General features: G+C 43.7%; 1 protein-coding gene across 1 annotated transcript in view; it reads left to right on the forward strand.

Moving 5' to 3' along the window:
• Positions 1–22986, forward strand: part of DISC1 (DISC1 scaffold protein) — a 356636-nt gene that overhangs the window by 20245 nt on the left and 313405 nt on the right. Inside the window, 1 exon segment of the mRNA XM_045011010.1 lies at positions 21603–22645. Coding sequence (XP_044866945.1) covers positions 21603–22645 — 1043 coding nt within the window.

The following is a 22986-nucleotide window of genomic DNA, read 5'->3' on the forward strand; positions in this document are numbered from 1 at the left end:
TTTATTATCCTTTTGAAGTTTGAATTGCATGCAAAAAAACGTTTTCCTTCTATAAAATACACTATTTTATCCCCTTTTGTGGTTGTTTATATTTTGCCCATAGCTTTTGAATAGTCAAACTAGTAGTACATTTATATTTTAATTTCCCTCATGTTGTGACTAGTGTTTGTAGTGATAAAGGACATTGGGAAGGAAATAGTTACCTTCTGCATATACTACTATTACATGTGCAGCATGGAGAGGTAAATGACTTAATTGTAGGTATTTTATGCAAAACACTAAGGCACCAATCCTACGGGCTGTTTTTGCCTGAGTGTGGGAGTCTGTCCTTGTGGAATAATTTGCAGGACTTGGGCTCCCAGATTTTATAGTGATGGGTACTATAAAAAAACTTAAGATAACAGGTGTGATGCTTCCTTTGGGTACCCAGGCACTTTTCTTCCACCTGCCCGTAGCATGAAGAAACCTTGTCTGTGCCTGCTGTGGGTTAGCTCCCCAACTTCACTGGCCACAGGCAACACAAGCACTCTTTTCTCAGCCCTTCGGGCCTTGCTGTTACTGTATGGGTTAGTTGGGCCCTCTGAGCGTCTCTATGGAGTGTCCAACCCCTGGTCCACTGGACACTTGTGATATTCACAGATTTGCTGCTTCCAAAGAAAGAGTACCCCTCCCCCCAGCGTACCGGTTTCTCACATCATCTCTCCACACACAGCATTTAGATATGTTTATAGTGAAAGCAAGAATAAATTCAAGTAACAAAGCATAGAGATCCAAGTAATAACAAGTAGAAGTATTGGAAACAAGTGGGTACGTATAAAACAAAACCTAATGCTCATTCGACAGCCTAGACTTAATTAGCAAGACACTCTCATGTCTTGTAGTGTATTGCTCACCCCAAATCCTTGCAGTGTTTTACAGTCAACTTGGCTGTGATCCTCCTTTCGTGACACAAGTATGTGGTCCATTTGCTTCCCAGTTGAAGGATTCAGTGTGTTTCCTTACACTTCCAGATATTCCAGAAAAACCGTTTCTCTTTATTTATAACCAGCATTTCCTGCTCCCTCCCCCCCCTTCCCCCAGCTGTTTGTTCCATCTTGTAGATTTCACAATTTCTCATTTTGCCACTGGCTTAGTATAGGCATACAGGGTGAAGGATACAATACTCAATGCCCAAAATGACCAGACAGGGAGATTTTTCTCGTGGTGACCTGCCTTTACTCTAAGACCTTAAAAGCATAATTTTCAGTATAGATACACAACTCCTTAAATATTTTCTATATATAAATTTCACAATGATTATGATGATCAGTGGGCTACTGGCTCTCAGTGGTGATCTTATTTGTGTCCCTTCGGTGAACTATTATTCGACCAAGGGGAGTCCTGTAAAACCCTATGCACCCTCTGTGCCCTCTGTCAGTTGACACCAAGGGGTTCCTGGGTCACAACAGATAAAAACAAAATAAGGATTACATTGGGGGCAGTGTAATTACATTCAATTTTACCTTCTAGAAAGAACCCAAATTCCATCATTATGGTAGATTTGTGGATCTCTAGCTGCCAGCTATCACACATGTTCATTAGTTATCAGACAGGTTCTCTCAATAGAGTTGTAGATTTTCACAAACTAAATGATTGATTATTCTATTCTTCAGTTAAAATAATTTCAGAAATCTACATTTCAGGGATTTATGGAAAGAGTAGGATTATAGGCGCCAGTTTAGCAAGGCACTTAAGCAGGTGCTTAACTTCAAGCATATGAATAGTCTCATTGACTTCAGTGGCACTTACACACATTTAAATGCTTTGCTGAATAGTGTGGTCTTAGGCAGGTAAAATTAAGCACATGCTTAAGTGCTTTGCTGATTCAAGGCTTAATTTTGAATAACAGGTGAAAACCAATATTACAATACAATGTGATTAAATTTTGGACTGGTTTTAAATTTAAATACACTTTTTATATTAAATTATTGGCTTTTATTAAGTGTTTTAAGTATTAAGATATTTACTGGCCCATTTTCATAGGTAGCTGTAGAATGAATTTCATGTACTGTGATTTATTTATTTATTTTATTTATTTTATTTTTACAAGTAACATTACTGACCCTGTGTATTTAAAAAAAAGATAGAGATGGATATATTGACATTCATATAGACTAATGGATGCTGACTAATGTGCTGCATTTTGACCCAGTGCTTTAAAGAGGGTCACTACCATATTTCTTTGTAAGGAGATATGTGGATTAGACATGTCTGCACTATTTTGTTGTTTGCCACAATGTGGGAAACGTCAATAAAAATACAATTATTTGAATGTTAATGCAGCTAAGGAAGTCCACTCTGACATCTAAAATGCATTACAGTGTTAAGACTGTTTTATAATTAAGAATAAGACTAACAAGCATTTAATGATTTCAGTGAAATCATGACATCTTGGAAATTTAGCAGTTGAAAAACTGAACCCAGCATGTGGTCTTAGAAACCACAGGCGTCTTTGTGAGGGGAAAAACATCTTAGATGGGAAATAAAATAATTATCTAATCACTTTGTTTTTCTCAAAGTTTCACATAACTACAAAATGGAAGTTCAGCAAAAGTGGAGCTAATAGGAATTAAAACGGAGAAGGTGAGTATTTGACCCTGAATTTTAAGAATTTATGAAAATCTATACACAAAAGGAACTTTCCCTGAAAGAAATTCCTGTTTTTATTAACTGTTCAAGTATTAAAATACTTTATGCTCTACCATTAGTAGCAAACATATTTAAAATATTGTGCATTGTATTTAAATTTTTGCAATGTGGCAAACAGACATGCCAGTAAAATATAAAAATGCGCTTACTAAATTATAAACTTTGTAGAAAACATTAAGAGGATAAAATTGTATCTTCATTGTATATTGATGGCATTTATGATTTATGCTTGATAGATTTTGTTTATTAATGTACATCAGTAGACGTCTATTCTCGTTTGTTAAAAATAAATATTTCCTTGAGAGGAGAACTCCCCCTATCTCGTGCATGTTTTATTAAGGCAACAGTAAAAAATTCATTAAAGAAGCACAACTACAAATATCATTCTGAGTGGGTTTTGGACAGTGTACTTTGAGTGGTACCAAACACCTCCCCCTTCCAACTCTGTCCACAGAGTGTAATTTTGGTAACAAATAACCAGATTAAGTTAGAATTACTTATGTGCATTGTGATAATCAAGCTCTATTAAAACTCTATTATAATGTACCAGTTATGTTTGTGTTCAACTGAAAATATTTATAAACATTGCATGGTGTATAAGTAGCCACTGCAGATTTGTGTATTGATTTGTAAAGTGCTTTGGGATCGTGTAAGATGTTGGACACTGTACTAATTCAAGATGTTTTTATTTCATCTATATACTACTTGGGCTTTTGGTCAAACAACTAAACTTCCACTCATTTTCAGTCACAAATGAAGAGTTTTAACTCCAATTCTGATTCCACTGTAGTCAATCTCAAAACTCCCATTCACCATACAGGGAACAGGATGCCTAAAGTTGTTCAATGAACTAAACAAATAAACCAAAAGAATAAAAATATCACTTTTCTTTGCATACTGTTAAGTACAAGAGAATATTTTTCACCTAGGAACCTCAAATGCTTTGTGGTTTTGCATCCCAGTATCCCATCTTATTGATGCAATTGAGGCTCAAGTGATGTTGGCCATTACATTCCAGCTTCTTTCTGAAGCATTTACACCTTGAGATTTTGCATTTTTTTGCCCTGAGTAGTTACTTTTAATGAATCCTTGACTGTCAGAAGAAGATTCTTATTGAATATCTTTTTTAATAAATACAGTCTTTTCAGGATTTCCCATGATCAGGGCAAAAAATACCTGTGCTTCCACAAATTCTAGGTTCACACTCCCTAGAATTTAAAGGACTAAGATAGTTGTGTAGTGTTTGAACTGTATTTAATTGTAATAATGTTTATCAACTTTCTACTTAAACTTAACCTACTATATCTGTCTTTTTGTTACTCTTTTCCCCTTCTTGGCTTCATTTTACCTTCTTTTTCCTTCTCTTTCCTATAACAGATCATGGTGTAACTCTTTGAGTTGTATTTAGGGAGTCTGGCAATTTTAGAAGACACTACAGAGGATTGTGGCAGATTGGCATTAATTTGTCAATTAGCAATGTTTGATGTAGAGCAGAAAAAATTAGGAAGGAATTGTAAGAAAATATGAGTCTTGTCTTTTTATTAAAGACTAGTTGAGGTGAATTCAGGTTGATCCCTGCAGTCAGAACAATGAACATGGCAAACATAGTCAGTAGGCTAAAGCAAAGAACAGATGGCCCTACAGAAAGTGGAATGGTTGTTTGGAAATAAGTTGCAAAGTTAGGATGGGAAATAACTCTTGAGTGCACATCTTATGAAGAATGTTAAGTTTTGACAGATGTGATATAGAGCCACAAACTGTTTATCCTAAGCAGTGAATAAAATCTGCAAAAGACATTTCATAAATGATTGACATAGCCTCCTAGGATAGTACATCAGGCAGTTCCTTTGCTGAGGAGGAGAATTTACACCTCCCACACATCTAGGCTCAGTGTGAGTAGTGTGTGTGTGTGTGTGCTACATTTGGTCGAACCACAGGGAGAATGCATTTTCAGTGTAAAGGAGGTGAAGGAGAGCCTGGGTGAGCATATGCCTGAGAAATGCACCCCCACCCTAGCACAACAGGTCGGGGAGGGGGGGGATATTGTAGGTGGGACCACAAAAGTGGATTTGTTGCTCTTGGTGGGGAGAAGAAAGAAGGGAGTGCATGCCTGAAAATGCCCAAAAATATCAGAACCTGACCTCCCCCCTGCCTCCCTGGTTTCACTGCATCTCATTGGATGGCTGGGGGGGGGCAGAGGGAGAGTGGGAACTGATTGGCCCCTTCACTCTCCTGCCCAACAACTTCACACCACTTGGCTGCAAGAGGCTCTTGCCCCACCTCCCTTCCTGAGGCTGTAGATAGTGAGCTGGGTTTCCAGAATGCTATGGATTTCTGGTGTGTTTTTTGCCTTCCTTGCAGCATTGTGGAGACATTGGTGGCGTAAAGAAGAATACGATTTTGAAGTCTAATATTAAGAGATACTGTAGGAATGTGTAGTTTGTCACAACTTGCTGCTGGTGTCACGTTCAGAGAAAGGCTTAAAGGGCAAGCTCCCAGAGGTAAATGAGACCCAGGGTTTTTGCTGGTGGAACTTGTGCTATAAGGAGAAGGGGTGGCCTGAAGTCTCTGCAGACCAAGGTCTCCCCTTGAGGCTATGTTACCTCCTCATCTGCCCCGGGCGGGGGGAATTAGAGGACTCAGAAGTGAGCTGATTCCTCTGAGTGGGTCAAGGGGTCTACTCTGGGTTATTGGTTATATTTTGGGAGCCCTCTAACCTGTACTGGACCTACTTAAATGTCTGGTAAGTGAGATGGCCTGCCACTTAAAATCCATTCCAATGTCTGGTTTTCATTCACCTGTGTGTTCTGACCAGTCAACATCACTTGAAAGTTTTTTACTAGCTGGGACAATATGACAGGGAGATGGGGAAGGACACTCTCCAGAAATGCAAAATATGTCTTATTCCCTATGATGTCACAGCTTTTACTTCTCTTGGTTAGTATTGGCCAAGTTATTCTAGATGTGTTACGTATATAGGTTTTTTTTGGTTTGTTTTACTCAGATTTTCTCTCTTTAATACATTTTGTTTTCTGATAATGTTTGTTTTAAATTGTTTGGGCATTTCATGCAGAGATGGTTCTGTAGAGTTGGGGGGAAAACATCTCCCTCTAAGTAAAAGTAGGGAACAAAGGGTGTTCCTTTCTTGAGATTCTTAGCCAAAAGGGAATGCACTAAGGGGGCCTTTCCCATAGGTGCATTGCCATCAGAGTTGGAAGCCTCTGGATGCATAGGAAACCCCTAATGACTACAGAAGAAAACTGAGTTTTAGGGAACATACTTCAAGAACTAAGTCTTCTAGTGAAAGATACTCCAGTGTCTGTGGGATTGCCCGGGTGAGATACCAGCCCCCTTCAATACCTCCAGTTTCCAAGGGGATGGTGCTGAGCAAGGTCTCTGCATTTTAGAATTAGCCTCTTGCTAGTACATGTCTGGTAAATTTGAAGGCCACCCCCGAATCCCTTCTGGCTGCTGGGAGAAGGTGCATACATGTGTGGACTCTCTCCCTCTGTAAGGGACCAGGCATAGGCGGTCTGGCCTAGGAGTCATGGCTGGGCTAGTGTCCACAAGTCAAGGACAGCCACGAGGCAGTAGCCATTGAGCAGGGATCAGAGTAATCACTAGAGCCAGGATCAAAAAGGTCAGAGTCAGGCAAGGGTCGGAAACTGGAAATCGGGTAGTTACCAGGCTGTTATCAGGAGGCAAGACCCAGTCTAGAGTTGGATACTGGAGACTAGAAAGTGAGGTGAGATCTGGAGTCACTGCAGCCAGAAGTTTGTGTGGTTGCGCAGACAACTTCCTGTGGCACCCTCCATGATTAAATAATGAAAGTGGACCAATCAGAAGGCCACAGGATGCTATCGCTCTGGACCCTTTGGGCAGTACTGCGTGTGGCATCTAATCTCCATAGTGCTCCTTGAAGGTGTCTGCCTCCTGGAGGCCATGCAAAATGTGGGAACATCAGCAGTCCCACAGTCTGCACACCAGGTTTCTAGTCCAATGGATCCTTATGATCCATCTCTCTGCTTCCCAGAGACTCCTGGCTTCTGTGACAGTGTGTCCCCACTATTTGCTTTCTTAGTCTCTTTTTGGCTCCCACCCTAGTGAATTACTCATGTTTAGGGCCCTACCAAATTCATGGCTATGAAAAACGCATCATGGACTGTGAAATCTGGTGTCGTTCCCTCCACACCCCCCCTCCCCCGGTGAAATCTGGTCTTTTGTGTTCTTTTACCCTATCATACACAGATTTCATGGGGGAGACCAGCATTTCTCAAATTGGGGGTTCTGACCCAAAAGGGAGTTGCAGGGGGAGGCGGTATCACAAGGTTCTTTTAGGGGGGGGTCATGGTATTGCCACCCTTACTTCTGCGCTGACTTCAGAGCTGGGCAGCCAGAGAGTGGTGGCTGCTGACTTAGGGCCCAGCTCTGAAGGCAGCAGCACAGAAGTAAGGGTGGCAATACCATACCTTGCCATCTTTACTTCTGTGCTGCTGCTGGTGGCAGCTCTACCTTCGGAGCTGGGCTCCTGGCCAGCAGCCACCGCTCTTTAGCTGCTCAGCTCTGAAGGCAGCACCGCTGCGAGCAGCAGTGCAGAAGTAAGGGTAGCAGTACCACAATCCTCCCTACAACAACCTTGCAACCCCCCACCCACCTCCAACTCCTTTTTAGGTCAGGACCCCTACAATTACAACAGTATGAAATTTCAGATTTAAATAGCTGAAATAATGAAATTTGTGATTTTTAAAATCCTATGACCGTGAAATTGACCAAAATGGACCGTGAATTTGGTAGGACCCTACTCATGTTCCTACCTAGGCAACTGCTCATAGATTTCTGCCCTGCCATCACCCCCAAGAAGCATCAGAGTGAAATTTATCTTTTTCTAGTCAGTTTTCTGTGCTGCTAACAGTGTTCTGTATAGCAGCAGTGAAAACTGACAAGACTCCATTAGATTTTGCTCTACTGCAATTTGGGGAAAGCTCTGAGCAGCACTTAATTTCTCTCTGTGTCAGTGCCCCATATGTGAAATGGGGATATTTTCCTACCTCACCATAGTATTGTGTGTAACCCTTCTGCCAGGCCGAAACGATAGCAGCAAGGGCCGGGTTCAATACATAGGGGTCCCTTCCCCACAACATAATGCAAAACCAGCTCGAACCCCCACCCAGTGACCTGGGAAAATCTTACACTCACCCCTGGGCACCTCGAAGAGGCAATACTTCCCCTCTCGCAAGCACAGAGTCTTGGTGTAGCAGAAAAGGTTTAATTACATGACAAACAACAAGCATTAAACTGGGAAAATACCTCAGCTAGAGTTCATAGGTCAAACCATGAGCAAAGACCCACTCCAGCAAATTGGGCCATGTCCTTCTCTCGGGGCCCTTGAGTCCAGCAATCCCCAAATCACCTACAGTCCCAAAAGTCCCACAATCCAAAAGTCTCTGTCCTGGGTCAGTGCAGCCCCAGAGCTCAAGAGTCTCTCTGCAGAGGTCCCCCTCCCCAGCCTGGGTAGAAAAGGGGCACCTTACGTGGTTTCGGGGCCAACTGCTCTGCCTCTTTGTGGGGTTCTGCTTCCACTAGTCATCTCCGCAAACAGCTCAGCTCCGCTTGCTCTGTGGGCTGCTCCGCTCTGCCAGCTGCTCTGGTCCACCAGCTGTCCTGTGAGCCACTCCAGCCATCCTCACGAGCTGCTTGGCTCCACTCACCCAGTGGCTGCACAAACTGCTCCACTCTGCTCTGCCAGCTGCTCTGCTCCACAGTATTGCTTCAGGCTCCCCCACTCATAAGCACAGTACTTAGTGCTCTCAGCTCAGCAAGTCCAGCTCTTCAGTGATTTCAGCTCTTAGTGATTCCAGCTCTTAGTAGGAGAGCCCCAGTACCAGTGAATTCAGCTCAGTAACCTGCATTTAGATTCTTAAGGGAATCAAAAATTAACTCTGACATTCCACAGTGGAGAGAGGCACAGGTAGAACTGGTGCTTCTGGCTCACACAAAGAGCCTGCACCACCAAGTACAGATCTCTGTCCCCAGCCTCTCTCTTTTCAATGGGTTTTGGAACCCATGTGCCCCATCTAGCAAGCGCTATCCAGCTGACAATGAAACCCCCCATCACAAGACAATTTTGTAGTTCCCCATTTACCCAATCAGGGTGACATTTCATTCCTCCTGCCCCAATAACAACGAAATTGGGGCTCCCACAGCTGCGAAAATAACCATCCCATGCTGCTTTGCGGTATGCTAAGTGGGGTGGGAGTGCCCATGCAAATAACCGAAATACCAATGCAACACTTTCCGCACTCCCCATAATTTACCACCAGATGTCAGGGTGGGGCTCATCCTGACTCTGCTTACATGTGAGAGAGTGAATCCACTGTTTGTGTGGTGACAAGCACCTCTAACAAGCATATAGATTAAATTAACAACATACAGTTTTGTTTATTTTTTGTAGTTTATTCAGATTGGATACTGGAAATAGACTAGTTAGCTTCACTTTGTCTATTCAGTTTCTCATTCTGATTCTTATACTGTACAACAATTGCACAATCTTCACATTATATTCATTCCAGGGGAATGTTTAAATCCAGTCCTAAAACTGTTTATAATTGGAATTAAAAGTAGACTAAATAAAATTAATGCAAACATTTAAATTGCTTCTATGTTTTCTAAATTTGTATTTACAAAACTTAAATTGTGAGACTAACTCAACCCAACATTAAGGGCATGTATGGTACAAACTTTTCCCAACGCAAGTTCCGTCAGCATAAAGCTGCCAGTTAGTATATCGCTTGTGCACGTGCATACTTGGCTCCTCGTGTCGGCACTGCGCGAACTCTCCCGGAATGCTTGTTTCAGTGTAGTGTGGTGCCCCAGGGGGAGGTATAATAGTGTGCAACTTGCCACTGTCCAGGGCACTGACTTTTGGGATGTTTTGGCAATGCATGGTGGGGCAGAAACAATTTGCACAAGGAAGATCAAGATGGCGGGGTCAAGGGCCCATTATGCAGCATTCTCCACCCCCTGGCCAGCTCTATCCCATAATTTTCATGCCTATTTTGAAAATCCCATGAAACTGCATATCTGTATTTTGGCACCAACCCAACTTGCCACAGAGAACATCAATGGTTATGCAAGCACTGGTGGATCACCGGGGACACTTCACTGACATCACTGTTGGCTGGTCAGGGAAGGTGCTTGACACTCTCATATTTAAGAACACAAGACTGTTCAGAAAGCTACAAGCATGGACTTTCTTTCCTGACCAGAGGATTACTATTGGCAATGTTGAAATGCCAGTAGTGATCCTGAGGGACCCAGCCTACCCTGGTTCATGAAGCCGTACACCGGCTACATGGACAGCACCAAGGGAAGATTCAACTGCTGGTGCACTGGGTACAGAATGGACAGTTGAATGTGCTTTTGGTAGATTGAGGGGACCTTGGTGCTGCTTACTCACTAGATTGGATCTCAGTGAGAAAAATATCTCCATGGTTATAGCTCCCTGCTGTGCAGTGCATAATACCTGCAAAGCAAAGGGGGAAAAGTTGCTACCAGGGTGGAGGGCAGAGGTGGAGCAGCTGTCTTCTTAGTTTGAGCAGCCCGATACAAAGTCTATTAGAAGAGCTCAACACAGAGCTATATGGTTCAGGCAGGCTTTGATAGAGCAGTTCATCTCTGAGCCACAGTAATGTGTTATGGATACTGTGCTCTACCTGGCCCTGCAGTTTGGGGGACTGTTAGGAATTGTGGAGAGCTTTGTGCATGACTGTAACACTGACAATGCACCTATTAATTCTGTGGTGCTTGCTGTACATTTGTTACATTGTGTTTGTCACTGATCCTCTGAGTTGTCAGTGTGCAATCATCAGTAAGTGGGTGTTTTCAGTACTGCCAGTCATTCTACAGCATATGTTGGGAACTGATAAAGACAAATTATTTTCAAAACACTAGAGTTTTATTGAGTAATAAACACTTTAAAAATTCTGTGCAAGTTAAAAGCAAATACACTAAACCATAACAAATTTATGGAACAGAGCTTAAAGAAAGGGAAGGAACATTCATGTCCATTTTACCGAAACATACATCAACTGTGCCTCTCTCAGGTCAGGATATGTGAAGCTGTAGTTGTTGTTAATGTCCCCCAGGGTAGAGTGATAGGAGTAGGGATGCAGTCATGTGAAATGTTGAGGACGGGCTGTAGGGAGGTGCTATACTGGAGTTCTTTATCAGGGCATGGCTACACTTGCAAATGTAAAGTGCTGTGAGTTAAACTCGCCTTCGCAGAGCACGGTAGGGAAAGTGCTGCAATCTGTTCACACTGACAGCTGCAAGCGCACTGGCGTGGCCACACTTGCGGCACATGCAGCGGCATTGGGAGCGGTGCATTATGGGCAGCTATCCCACAGAACACCTCTTCCCATTATGGCGCTGTGGCTTGTGGGAAGTGGGTGTGGAGTGCGGGGCATTCTGGGTCCTGTCCCAATGCCCCGTGATGCATCGGTTCGCATCCCAGCATTCTCTTTGCTTCTGTCCATATTTGGTGCCATCTTTCAACATTTTTTGTACTGTGCGCTCTGTCTTCCCTTTCAGTCTGCGGGAATGGAGCCTGAACTGCTGAGGCGTATGCTGATAAGTCTTGCCAACGCATCACGTTCGGCAGTTGAGTTATTCCTTATAATCCAAAGTGACAGAGCTCCAATGATGATATCAACTCGAGTAACGCATATGACATGAGTTTGCTTGTGGCATTCATGGACGTGCTCACCACCGTGGAATGCCGCTTTTGGTCTCGGGGAAACAAGCACTGAGTGGTGGGATCACATTGTCATGCAAGACTGGGATGATGAGCAGTGGCTGAAGAACTTTCGGATGAGAAAAGCTACTTTCATGGGACTGTGTGAGGTGCTCGCCCCCACCCTGCAGTGCAAGGACACGAGATTGGGAACTGCCCTGATGGTGGAGAAGCGGGTGGCTATTGCAATCTGGAAGCTGGCAACTCCAGATCGCTACTGATGGGTCGCTAACCAGTTTGGAGTAGGGAACTTGACAGCTGGAATCATGTGGATGCAAGTTTGCAGGGCCATTAATCGCATCCTGCTCAGAAGAACCGTGACTCTGGGTAATGTGCATGACTTTATGGCTTGCCTTGCGCGGAGGGGTGATAGATGCAGGGCCGGCTCCAGGCACCAGCTCAGCAAGCAGGTGCTTGGGGCGGCCAAGGGGAAGGGGCAGCACGTCGGGCTCTTCGGCAATTCGGCGGCGGGTCCCTCGGTCCCTCTCGGAGGGAAGGACCTGCCGCTGAATCGCTGCCGAAGAAGAAAGCAGCGCGGTGGAACTGCCGTTGATCGTGGCTTTTTTGTTTTTGTTTTTTCCCCCCCGTCGCTTGGGGCGGCAAAAACCCTGGAGCCGGCCCTGGGTAGATGGCATGCATATTCCAATTCTGGTACCAGCCTACCTAGCCTCTGAGTATGTTAATTGGAAGGGCTATTTCTCTATGGTTCTCCAGGCGCTTGTGGATCACCTTGGGCATTTCATTGACATTCCAGACTGGCCTGGAAAGGTGCATGATGCACACATCTTTTGGAACACTGGCCTGTTCAGGAAGCTGCAAGCCATGACTTTTTTCCCAGACCAGAATATCACCGTAGGGGAAGTTGAAATGCCCATTGTGATCTTTGGAGACCCCGCTTACCCTTTAATGCCATGGCTCATTAAACCCTACACAGGGAGCCTTGACAGCAGCAAGGAGCAGTTCAACAACAGGCTGAGCTGGTGCAGAATGACTGGAGTGCGCTTTTGGCCATTTAAAAGCCCGCTGACGCTCTCTGTATGGGAAGCTGGACCTGGCCGATGACAGCATCCCCACAGTTATATCTGTATGCTGTACCCTCCATAGCATTTGTGAAGAGGAGAGTGAAAGATTCACTCAGGCATGGAACTCGGAGGCTCAACACCTGGAGGCTGAATTTGAACAGTCAGAGAGCAGGGCTATTAGAGGGGCCCAGCGCGGGGCTGTAAGGATTAGGGATGCCTTGAGGGAGCAATTTGAGGCTGAAAGCCACCTGCAATGTCTAATATCAGAGGGGTAGCCGTGTTAGTCTGGATCTGTAAAAGTGGCAAAGAGTTCTGTGACACCTTATAGAGTAACAAATGTATTGGAGCATGAGCTTTCATGGGTGAATATCCACTTCGTCGGATTCATGTAGTGGAAATTTGCAAGCAAGAATCAGGCTAGAGATAATGAGGTTAGTTCAATCAGGGAGGATGAGGCCCTCTTCTAGCAGTTGAGGTGTGAACACCAAGGGAGGAGAAACTGCTTTTGTAGTTGGCTAGCCATTCACAATCTTTGTTTAATCCTGAGCTGATGGTGTCAAATTTGCAGGTGAACTGAAGCTCAACGGTTTCTCTTTGAAGTCTGGTCCTGAAGTTTTTTTGCTGCAGTATGGCTACCTTTAAATCTGCTATTGTGTGTCCAGGGAGATTGAAGTGTTCTCCTACAGGTTTTTGTATATTGCCATTCCTAATAACTGACTTGTGTCCATTTATCCTTTTACGTAGGGACTGTCCAGTTTGGCCGATGCACATAACAGAGGGGCATTGCTGGCACATGATGGCATATATTACATTGGTGGATGTGCAGGTGAATGAAGCGGTGATGGTGCGCCTGATCTGGTTAGGTCCTGTGATGGTGTCGCTGGTGTAGATATGTGGGCAGAGTTGGCATTGAGGTTTGTTGCATGGATTGGTTCCTGAGTTAGAGTTGCTATGGTACAGTGTGTAGTTACTGGTGAGAATATGCTTCAGATTGGCGGGTTGTCTGTGGGCGAGGACTGGCCTACCTCCCAAGGCCTGTGAAAGTGAGAGGTCGTTGTCCAGGATGGGTTGTAGATCACTGATGAAGTCAACCCGCCAACCTGAAGCATATTCTGACCAGCAGCTACACACTGTACCATAGCAACTCTAACTCAGGAACCAATCCATGCAACAAACCTCAATGCCAACTCTGCCCACATATCTACACCAGCAGTTTCTCTTCCCTTGGTGTTCACATGTCAACTGCTAGAAGAGGGCCTCATCCTCCCTGATTGAACTAACCTAGTTATCTCTAGCCTTATTCTTGCTTGCATATTTATACCTGCCTCTGGAAATTTCCACTACATGCATCCAGTAATGTCTGGTGCCCTCCACGGGAGTAAAGTGCAGTGGTTCCAATGTTAGTAGGAATCTGTGTTGGCTACGCTGACTTGCAGTGCTTGTTTCTTCCCTGGGCTAAGGTATCTTTTACTTTATGCAATAATAAAGAATGTTTTCAAAGCCAAAAAATCCATTTATTGAAAAGAAAATTCATTTATTGAAAAGAGACACAACTGCTTGGGAAACAGAAAGGGCAAGGGGGTGGGGAACAGTACAATCACAGATTTGCATATGTCCTGTCTGGAGTGCTGTGCAATGAGTGCTGCACTTCAAGATGGCTATACTGCATGGCGATGGGTTGAATGCAGTGGGTAAGCGTCGTAGTTTTCAGGGCTGAGTGGTGAAGCTACAGGTGTTGGAGGCAGCTGGTGGCAATAAGAATGCGGATGTTGAGGAAAGTGGGTTGGAGGTGACATGGGGGCACAAGGGAAAGAGTTTTGGGACAAGCGAGATGGGGGGGTGGGCTTGGGAGTGCTCCGCCTGCATTGCAACGAGTCCACTTGGTGCTCTATGATGCTTAGCAGGCGCTCCATGCTTCGGTGCTGGTGATCCGCATTCTGCTGGCGGACCCTCCTTACACTCTTTGGCCATCCTGCACTTTTTGATTTTCATTACTTGAATGCTTCATTACTTCATGCAACATGTATTCCTTGCTTCTGCGTGACCTCTTTCTGATTCTTTGGAGTCTTTCAGCCGGTGATAACATGGACAGCTGAGATCTCGGTTGCATCTGTCAAGGCAAAATGCAACACTTAATAGAGGCAGCATTGTTCACACCAGACCGGGGGGGGGGGGGGGCAAGCATAGTCTACACAATAGCATAATTTGCCCTTCCCAAAGCAAGGAGACACAACCCACAGGAGCCCCAAAATGGTGAGTAAGCACAGGGTCAAGCGTGACTGATTGTTTCACGTCTGTACTGTCCTCTGGGTTTTTGTGACTTGGGGAGAGCTAACAGCGGCAGGGGCCCCCTATACCAAACACTGTCCCCGTTTTCCTTAGGAGTTCGTCCTGGAAGATATCTCACTGCTGAGGGTGACCTGGGAAGTAAGGGAGGGTCTTCTTCTGCAATGCAGCTTCCGCCCTGGCCCATATGCAGCTTGCCTGTGTGCAGCAGTGGTCCTCCCACCCCTCACGGCACAGTGGCACGGACAAGTTAGCCTGGCTGGGACAAGGACCACAGTAGCTCTCCCAGGAGACCTGTGCAAGCGCATTGCCCAAGTTCTGGCTGAGACCTTTGAAGAGATCACTGAGGCCGATTACCGCGATGTGAGAGAGCACATCAACACCCTATTCCACTTATAGGCATGCATGCAGCCCTAACCGTCCTCACCGCAACAGCCCGCACTGAATAACTTCCTTCCCAAAATAAAAACCACTTACTGGGAACCTCCTCTGGTGTTTGTCCTTCCCCAGGCACTGGCTGCCGTGATTGGCTACCTTCCCTCTGGCTTGAGAACAGCTCCTGACTGCATGCATCTAGGGATTCTGGGGTGTCTTCCTCTGCCTCACACCCTCGCTCCTGCTTTGCTCCTCCTCCTGCCTTGTTGCAGTGGGCTCTGAAGTGTCCATTGTGGTCCCTGGAGTGGAGGTGGGGTCGCCCTCAAGTATCATGTCCAGCTCTTTGTAGAAATGGCAGGTTGCGGGGGCAGCACCAGAGTGGTGGTTTGCCTCGCGGGCTTTGTGGAAGGCATTCCGCAGCTCCTTCACTTTAATCCTGCACTGCAGTGTGTCCAGGTCATGGCCCCTTTCCATCATGTCCCTTGAATCTGCCCAAAGGTATTGTAATTCCTACGGCTGGAGTGTAGCTGGGACTGGACAGCTTCCTCCCCCCAAACACTGATGAGGTCCAGCACCTCGCCATTGCTCCATTCTGGGGCTTGCCTGGTGCGTGGAGGCATGGTCACCTAGAAAGATTCGCTGAGAGCACTCCACGTCTGGCTGAGCAAACAGGAAGGGATTTTTCCAAATTCCCAGAGAATTTAAAGGTCAGGTCTGACGGTTGGTCACCTGAGGGCAGGGCAGTAGAGTTCAAAGTGAATCCAGAGTGGCTAGCACAGGCATTGTGGGACACTTCTAGAGGCCTATCAGAGCACACTATTGGACTAGGGCATCCACACTGGTGCCGCGGCCCTCCAGGGGCGGCGCAGCAAACGTTATTCCACTCACCAAGGTGGAGTACCAGCAGTTCTGTAGCTGCGGAGTCAGAGCGCTCTACGTGCCTTTCCAATGTGGACGGGTAATGAGCCAGTGTGCCCAGGGCTCCTTTATTGCGCTGTAACTCGCAAGTATAGCCAAGGCCTCAGTGGGAGATACATTTAAGTTTAGACACCTGCACAATGAGGTTGACTCAAGGCAGTGTATGTTGACCTGACTTTGTTGTGTAGACCAGGCCTAACTCTTAAACTTATAGTGTGAGCTTTATCTGCAGATCTATATTTATAGCTCTTCAACTGAAGTCTTGTCTATATTAGGAAATTATTTAACTAAAATAGATTTAGAAATTTGATCTAGTTAAATTGATACAAATCCTTAATGTTGACACACTTAACTCCATTTAAACCTTGCTTTATATTAGTTTAGCTTCAGTCAAAAATTTAAATAGATTTAAGTGTCTACATTTGGGGTTTGTACTGGTTTAATTAGATCAGTTTTAAATTGGTTTTAGTTAAACCAGTTAAACTTTTTTGTATAGACAAGGCCTGTTCCCAGACTTTGGAATAATCTATGTTACAAACTATTGTGAAAAATATTTTCTTCCAGACTTTCAATACAGTTTGCCCAGAGATAACATTTGGGCTTCTTATCTCTTTTTCTAAAGGAAATAATTAGTTTTAGAATTGACTGACCTTTTCCTGGATTGTGAATTATCTTGCTAGAGACAGATTTTTACTGTCCATTAATCTCCATATCAAATGTTTGGAATTTAGGAAAGGTTTTCTATTTTAAAGAGCCTTTCTTCATTACTAGTTTGTCATCTTACTTCCAGAGCAGATTCCACTAGGTTTATCATTTTTTTGCTAGATGACAGCAAATAGAACATCTCACTATTTCCTAAATAGACGAAGTTGCCTTTTTCATTGCTGATGTCTATGATTCTTTCTACTGGGCAAAGGAAAATGTAGAAATGACTAAAATTGTTAGTTAATCTAATGTATAGTATTCTGAGATGAAATATGGACGTTGAACAACAATCCCATGGTAAGATATTTACCTTGTAGAGTGTGCAGAATGATTAAAATGATCTTCAACTAAACTATTTCAGGAAGGACAGTTAGAAGCTAGAGTAAGCTCTTGGAAAAGTCTACCCGAAAGCTTTAGCTATTATACCTTTCATGCTTTATTGATCACATTTATGTATTTATAATTATTAGTGTTCTAGTGAAGTGTATGTGAGATTTCAGTTGGAGGTTGGTGAAGTTTGCAGTATGGTTTGTATGCAAATTTATTGCAATAAGTTAGGTTACAGAAATGTACCTGATTGTGATTAGATCCAAATAGCCAATACTCAATGTGATGGAATCCCTGGGGTGCAGCCTGGCACCGTGGGACCGCTGTGCCCCCTAACCCTCTCCAGCCTAGGTTGTCTCTCACAATGCCTTGCTACTGATCAGCAGCAAGCTCCTCCAGGCGTTATCACTTAGCACAACCGCATGTGGAGCCCCACACCCAGCTAGATTGCATGAATGTTCCCAGAGCCACTCGTGAATCATACAGAGAAAGGCATCAGCTGAATCCCCCCCAGATCCCAGAACTGAATCCCCCCCAGATCCCAGAACTCAGGAATATACCAAATTGCACTGCTAGAGATGGGCACTATACATTTATTCATTGGTTCATCACTTCATCAACTGAAAGTGGATGTACACCAGCGTTTGAGAACCTGAGCAATTTTGCAGCATACTTCATACAAACTCACTGGTAAAGATAAACAGTAAAACAAATTTAATGACTACAAAAGATAGATTTTAAGTGATAGGCAAAAAGTCAGAGTTAGTTGCCGAAAGAAAATAAAATATAAGCACACAGTCTAAACTCTTAACCCTAATAGACTGGGCAACATCTAGATTAAGCAGTTTTTCTTATCCCACTGGATATTGCAGTTCATAGTACACAGATTTCACCCTTGAAATCTGGGCCAGTCCCTTCATTTGGAGTCTTCAGAATGTCCTTGTTGCTTGCAGCATAGATGGGTGGAGGAGAAAGACCCAGCACGTGCCCTCTGTGTTCTGTTTTATAACCTCAGTCCCATGTGCTTGAGGAACAGAAGTCCAGGCATGTCTGGGGGCATTGCTGAGTCTCCAAGCAAGGCTGAGGAATTCCCTTGGTGTGGCCTCATGCAAGTGAGTCATTGAATTGTAGCTCCCTTGCTGGACAATGGTGGTTATTGGATTGTTTGACACCCCGCCCAGGTGTTGGTTACTTCCCTTGCTGTTGCCTCTGGGGAGCTAATATCTGGCTGATTGCCCAACTTACAGCATGTTTTAGTGACAACCATACAGCACAATTCTCATAACTTCATATGCATTAATGATATACATATATGGATAGAGAAATGACTTTCAGCAGATCATAACCTTTCCCTTGATACCTTACAAGGCATGCTTTATATATAAGATCACCATTATATAAAAACGAGGAATATGGGGGTTACAGAACACTCTCCCAAGGTATAGAACGTCACACTCTGTATTAAGATGTGAATGGTCTCTCTAACTTATATTGTTAAACTGTCCAAAATATCCTTTATCTGAAATCTTCAGCATCTTAAGAGAAATCAGAGCCAAAGCTCATCTTATTCTAGTGGCTCTTGCGATCTGAGAAGGTCAGGTGTCAGTGTTAATCAGTCAATCAGTGTATTTTTGCCCAGGAACATAGATCGATGCTGTGCTGTGCCCAAAACCATAACCTGAGCAACGAACAGAGCTTTTTGAAAAGGTATGCTAGAAGAGAGGCCATTCCAGTCTATAGTTGTAGCACATAATGAAATAGTGGATGGGAAGCGTTCATTGCCACTGCTTGTTCTGTGTATGATTTTTGCACAGTCCATCTGTACCTCTCACCAGCACTGAATACACACAAAATCTAAAAAAAATGTAGACCCCAAATGGTAAATTCTTTTCTACTTTGATGCACCTGATTTTTTAAAAATGAAAAGCTATTTATAGGTTAAGGATGCAAAGAAAAATCCTTAACCTATACATTATTATAGGTTATTATAAAGCAAAATTATTAGGTAGATTCTATACTTCATTCATTTTTAGTATAAGACCATTTTATATTTGCATAATTTCTTTGCAGAAACTACTGATTTGAGAACAGAATTATTTTGTTTTCCGTTTTTGATTTGTGTCTGTGTCTCAGATGGTTTAGAACTCAACTCTGTGTACCATTGAATTGTGGGGATCTCTTCTTAATGATATATTGCAGTAATAATCTTAATGACACAATATGGCAGTTGAGCACTGTGTGGAGGACCATCTGTCTTCCAAAATTAGCCTTTGTTACTTTATTATTATGGAAAGTACTTGATTTGATATTTTTGGTACATACAATATTGTCTACGTTTTTAACTATAAATAAAGTTGTACTTTAGGATTTTTTCACTTTAGAATAACATTTACACATGCCACAGTGTAAGAATTGTGACGGGTTTGGTCACAGAGACCCCCTTGGGACTGCCGCCTGATGTACTGGAATTACCTCTGAGCCCGTTTTCCCTGCCATCTTGGGACTCCAGAACCCTGCCTTGTTGAGCCAGACATGCTAGCCTGCTGCAACACAGACCCAGGTCTGGTCCATGCCCCCAAAGCTGCAGACTTAGGTTACCTGCAGAGCTGTTTTCACTTTATCTCCAGCACCCAGACGCCCAGTTCCCAATGGGATCCAAACCCCAAATAAATCAGTTTTACTCTGTATAAAGCTTATACAGGGCAAACTCCATAAATTGTCTGCCCTCTATAACATGGATAGAGAGAGATGCATAGCTGTTTGCTCCCCCAGGTATTAATCACTTACTCTGGGTTAATTAATAAATAAAAGTGATTTTATTAAGTATAAAAAGTAGGATCTAAGTGGTTTCAAGTAATAACAGACAGAACAAAGTAAGTTACCAAGCAAAATAAAGGAAAAACAAGCAAGTCTAAGCCTAATACAGGGGTGGCCAACCTGAGCCTGAGAAGGAGCCAGAATTTACCAATGTATATTGCCAAAGAGCCACAGTAATAAGTCAGCAGCCCCCCATCAGCTCCCTCCGCTCCCAGCGCATCCCACCCACTGGCAGCCCCACCGATTAGCACCTCCTCCTCCCTCCCCGCACCTCCCGATCAGCTGTTTCTTGGGGTGCAAGAGGCTCTTGGGGGAGGAGGGAGGGCACGGCAGGCTCAGGGGAGGGGGTGGGAAGGGGTGGACTGGAGGCAGGGCCTGTGGCCGGGTCAGGAGTTGAGCAGTGAGCACCTACTGGCACATTGGAAAGTTGGTGCCTGTAGCTCTAGCCCTGGAGTCGGTGCCTATACAAGGAGTTGCATATTAACTTCTGAAGAGCTGCATGTGACTCCAGAGCCACAGGTTGGCCACCCCTGGCCTAATACATTAAGAAACTGTTCACAGGTAAAATCTCACCCTCAGCGATGTTCCAATAAGCTTCTTTCACAGACTAGACTCCTTCCTAGTTGGGCCCAATCCTTTCCCCTGGTATAGTCCTTGTTAGCAGTCATCTTAGGTGGAAACTAGGGGTTTTCTCATGACTGGAAGTCCCCTTTGTTCTGCTCCACTCCCTTTTATAGCTTTGGCAGAAGGCAGGAATCTTTTGTCGCTCCCCAGCCCTGTTTCTAAATGGAAAAGTACCAGATTTAAGATGGATTCCAGTATCATGTGACATGGTCACATGTCCTGTGAGACCTCATTCTTCATTACCCACAGGCTGGCTCTCACGTATGCAGGAAGGCTTGCAGGTAAATAAACCATCTACAACCAATTGTCCAGTCAATGGGAGCAGTCAAGATTCTAAACCACCATTAATCGCCCACACTTTGCATAATTACAATAGGACCCCAGAGTTATACTTCATATTTCTAGCTTCAGATACAAGAATGATACATGCATACAAATAGGAGGAATATATTCTGTAGGTTATAACCTTTGTAATGATACCTTATAGGAGACCTTTTGCATAAAGCATATTCCAGTTGCATCATATTCATACTCATAAGCATATTTCCATAAAACATTATGGAGGGCAATGTCACAATAATATCTGCTTGAATTTTTAGGGAGAAAATTAAAAAAATAGATACCCAAGTTATACTGGTAAAATATGCACGTGAACTTAAGTAGCTGAGCGGGAGCAAAAGGTGTATGTAACTTGCACAGCAATTTTGCATTTATTTATTTTCCATATTCAGATTTATGTTCTTTTGTAAATGTGAGCTCAGTGCTATACAAGACATGCAAATGTGTATTTTGAGCACACAGTTGCCTGTTCGTACATATACATGTGCAAATCATCCCAGATCAGAGAGCTGATGCTAGGCCAACGGAATGATAACAGAACACTTTCCCCCTTTAGATACCCATTCTACAGTATTGTCAATTTCTGTGTGTTTAAAAAGGAATCCGTGTTCTGTCTGAATGTTCTGAGGTAATTATTTTCAGATGCTACAGTATTTTAAGCCTAGAAAAATCACACAAACATTTTAAAGACATTTTCTTTATTTTTTCAGATGGTCAGGATCATTCACTGCCTCCTGTCTCTTATCATAAAAAGAAGTTGGCAAAGAGACCAGGATACATGAGACCACAAGCTCCGCAACAGATAAAATTTCAGCCTCCTGCTCACTGCAAGCCATTCAACCCAAAGGGGCTTGAACATGGCAGAAAGCATTGTGAAGACTTCAAGAACTGCTCTCTGCACAGACTCTGCAAAAATGACTTTGAATTCTTACATTGTAATTCATCTGTAAACAGTACCATAGTTACCACCACTGTGGTAACAACATCGACCACGGCTGGAAATATGACAGGAAGCCTCAGAAATCTGTCAGATCTCAGGATTCAGCCGTCAGAAAATGTAGTTCTGCCAGTTTGTCCTGCAGCTGCCACATGTAAAAGAGACTTCTCACCTGTGTGCAGTTCAAATACATGGCAGACTGATCTACTAGCGACTACGTGGGAGACAATCCACGGTGCTAGAGTAAAGGAGCCAAAGAAAATGTACACTTTGGATCAGAAGGAAGTGAATAATAACTGTGTATATAACAACAAAGAAGTCACTTCTTACTTATCCAGTACTTGGGATAGCTTTAATTCAAGTTTCAGCTTCATACAGCTCTCACTGAACTCAAGTTTTGAAAAAAGTGACACTGAAGGCCAGTCAGATGGCAAGGCAATGGAACACACTCTGGAAACAAATGCAACAGGACAAATAGAAAATGTTAATTTACATGAACCAGGGGAGAGACTAAGAAGTTCACATAAAGACGTAGGGGCTTCATCTTGCATTTGTAGGCATGGTGAGGATTATCAGTGTGCAAGAGAGACCATAGTGAAAGATAAATTGCAGGATTGTGAGATGGTATCTCTTTTGGATACAGATGCAGCATTTTCATGTTCCACAGATTCCTCAGATGCAGCATCTGCTGGTTCTTCTGTTACTTCAGGCTACGAAAGTAGCTTTACTGTTAGTGATCACAACTGGGACACCCTGATGAGGAAATATGAACCGGTGCTATTGGACTGCTTGGTTGGGAACCGTAGTACATTAAAGGTTGGTAATCACACTGTTTGTTCATGTTCATTTGGTGCTGTGGATTTTTAGACAAATCAATCACTGGGCTGTTGCAGAAGACAGGAAATGTCTGGCTTTTGTGGCTTTGAGGCATTTCTTTATATGAATTTACAGCAGCATAGTGCATGGTTAGAAATGAGAGAGAACCACTACTCTGTTTCCTTTTCCCAATTTCCTTCTTAAAATAACCAATTTTAATCTTTCTTGTAATGGTTAAAATTGCAATTTCAGCAGAATACAGTAATCTTCATTTCCTTTCATAATAAGCTGTGGTGTTTCTGTATTAAACAGCTGACACTTCCTCCCAGAAGTGGCTGTAT

The sequence above is a fragment of the Mauremys mutica genome, chromosome 3 (genome assembly GCF_020497125.1).
Source record: "Mauremys mutica isolate MM-2020 ecotype Southern chromosome 3, ASM2049712v1, whole genome shotgun sequence".
Taxonomy (NCBI): Eukaryota; Metazoa; Chordata; order Testudines; family Geoemydidae; genus Mauremys; species Mauremys mutica.